We start from the raw sequence: 2,105 nt of genomic DNA on the forward strand, positions 1-2,105 counted from the left end.
TTTAGTCCAGATCTGCTTCCTGTTTAGTCCAGATCTGCTTCCTGTTTAGTCCAGACTAAGCTTTAAAACATGAGGTGTGATGCAGGTGAGCGCCCCCCGCTGGCCGTTCTAAGGCTGTGCGTTGCCACTGCTGCGCCTCTTGCGGCTAGAGGTCAGGTAGAGGTCAGACAGGAAGTGACTCCAGAGACATGAGCCAGCACTTCCWGTCTGAACGCTCAGAGGACTCAGGTTTCAGAACCGTCCGTTTCCATGGCGACGGGCCGGCAGTGGATCAGATGGCGCCGGTCGGGTCCGGTTCTGCCTGTCAGCAAACATCCGGATCAGAACATGAACACGAAGCGCCGCAGATGGAAAACGGTTCCCATCTTCTGACCAATCGGAGCGAAGCTGACTGAGTACCAGCCAATCAAATTCACAGAGACCAGGAGCAAAAAGATTTAAGAATCTAAAATATACAGAAAAATTTAGGAGTTAAATCAATGTATGATTAAAAAGGAACCAAAAAAATAAAAAAATACAGAACATGGGAGAAAAATAATGAAATAAAATGCGACTAAAAAAAACAACTTACTAAATAATATGAAAAAAGGGAAAATAAAGCAGCAAAATCAAATATGTTGGTAAAGTTTTTATTTTTTATATTTGCCTCATAAATGACTTTATTTCTTGTTAGGATCCGTTGTCTATTATTATTATTTTTATTATTTTTATTATTTTTATTATTATTGGAGTGTAGAAAACAGAGCAGCTTGTAGGAAGTCTGATGATGTCATCAGTCAGATTATTAATACATTTTATATTATTATTAAGTATTATAATATTATTATTATATTATTAATACAGAAATAAAACAAACTTTTTTCTGCATTTAAAGCTGAATCTGGTTAATCCGACCCGTCTGGTGGCTGTGAGGTCAAAGGTCGCCGTGTTTTTTCAGAGCTTCACTTTGTTCACATGCTGACCTGATTTATCAGCTTGAAGCTTTTCTGTAACAGGAAGTGCATTCAGACGGTGTTACATCATCACCGGCCCCCCCTGCAACCAGCATAGGGAACAGGATTCCCCTTAGCTTCCCACCAGAACCAGAACCAGAACCAGAACCGCTCCTTATGAGGAGAACCCGTCCATGAACGCTGGAGGCGGTTCTGGTTTCTGCCGTCATCGTTCTACGTTTTGAATTGACTGAAATGTTTTTGTTATAGTTTAATAAAATCAAATAATAAACAGAGGAAATCAGATGAAATCAGGTTTGATCATAAAGCTCAGATTCTCTTCATTTAATAATATTTATTACAAATGAAATACAAAAAGTAATAATCATGACCCAATACAGTTTACTTATTGATCCTTTATTGATGACGTAATTATTTAACAAACTACGGCTTATTCATGAAAATTTAACCATAAGCAATATAACATCTTTACCGATATTTAAATATATGTAACATATATATTTATAAAATATATATATAAATATGCAAGTGTGAAGTAATTTAAAAATAAATCTATAAATGAATCCAGAGAAAACTCCTAATTTTTAAAATTTTTGTTTGAACCAGATTTTCTGTGAACTCGTCATGTTTGTGATTCTAMCTCCCACCTGCAGGTGGCAGAATTTCTTTCTTCTTCTCTGCTGCTTCAGTTAAAGTTATCGTCTGTAATTCACCACATTTACTGTTGCACAGAAACACAAATATCTCAAACTTTAATCAAAGGTTTTTCATCCAAACAATCAGAAAATAAAAATTTCTGTTTTATTGTGAAAATAAATCCTGCAGCTTCTCTTCCTGTTTTTATTTACATTTATTTTCCTGTGGATGAAAAGTTCAGTAAAAATAAAAAATATAATCTCTGCAGTTTATTATAGATCAGTTCCAGGGATTCAACTGTGATGTGAATATTTCCTGCAGGTGGCGCTGTGCCACCTCAGTAACSCCGCTCTTCCTCTCCTCTCCTCTTCCTCAGATGTGCACCCCCGCCAACACGCCGGCGACGCCCCCCAACTTCCCCGACGCGCTGACCATGTTCTCCCGGCTGAAAGCCTCCGAGAGCTTCGCCAGCAGCGCCGGCAGCCCCATGGCCGTCTCCATGGCGACCTCGCCTCC

The 2,105-nt window shown here is 38.7% G+C and overlaps 1 protein-coding gene across 1 annotated transcript in view; it reads left to right on the forward strand.

Moving 5' to 3' along the window:
• The window catches only part of ubald1a (UBA-like domain containing 1a), a gene marked incomplete at its 3' end in the record, with an annotated part of 14,456 nt that extends 12,353 nt beyond the window's left edge, over positions 1–2,103 (forward strand). Inside the window, exon 3 of the mRNA XM_008436441.2 lies at positions 1,966–2,103. Within this exon, the coding sequence (XP_008434663.1) occupies positions 1,966–2,103 (138 nt within the window). The remainder of the gene's footprint in view (positions 1–1,965) is intronic.
• Positions 2,104–2,105: the final 2 nt, after the last annotated feature.

The sequence above is a fragment of the Poecilia reticulata genome, linkage group LG19 (genome assembly GCF_000633615.1).
Source record: "Poecilia reticulata strain Guanapo linkage group LG19, Guppy_female_1.0+MT, whole genome shotgun sequence".
Lineage (NCBI taxonomy): Eukaryota > Metazoa > Chordata > Actinopteri > Cyprinodontiformes > Poeciliidae > Poecilia > Poecilia reticulata.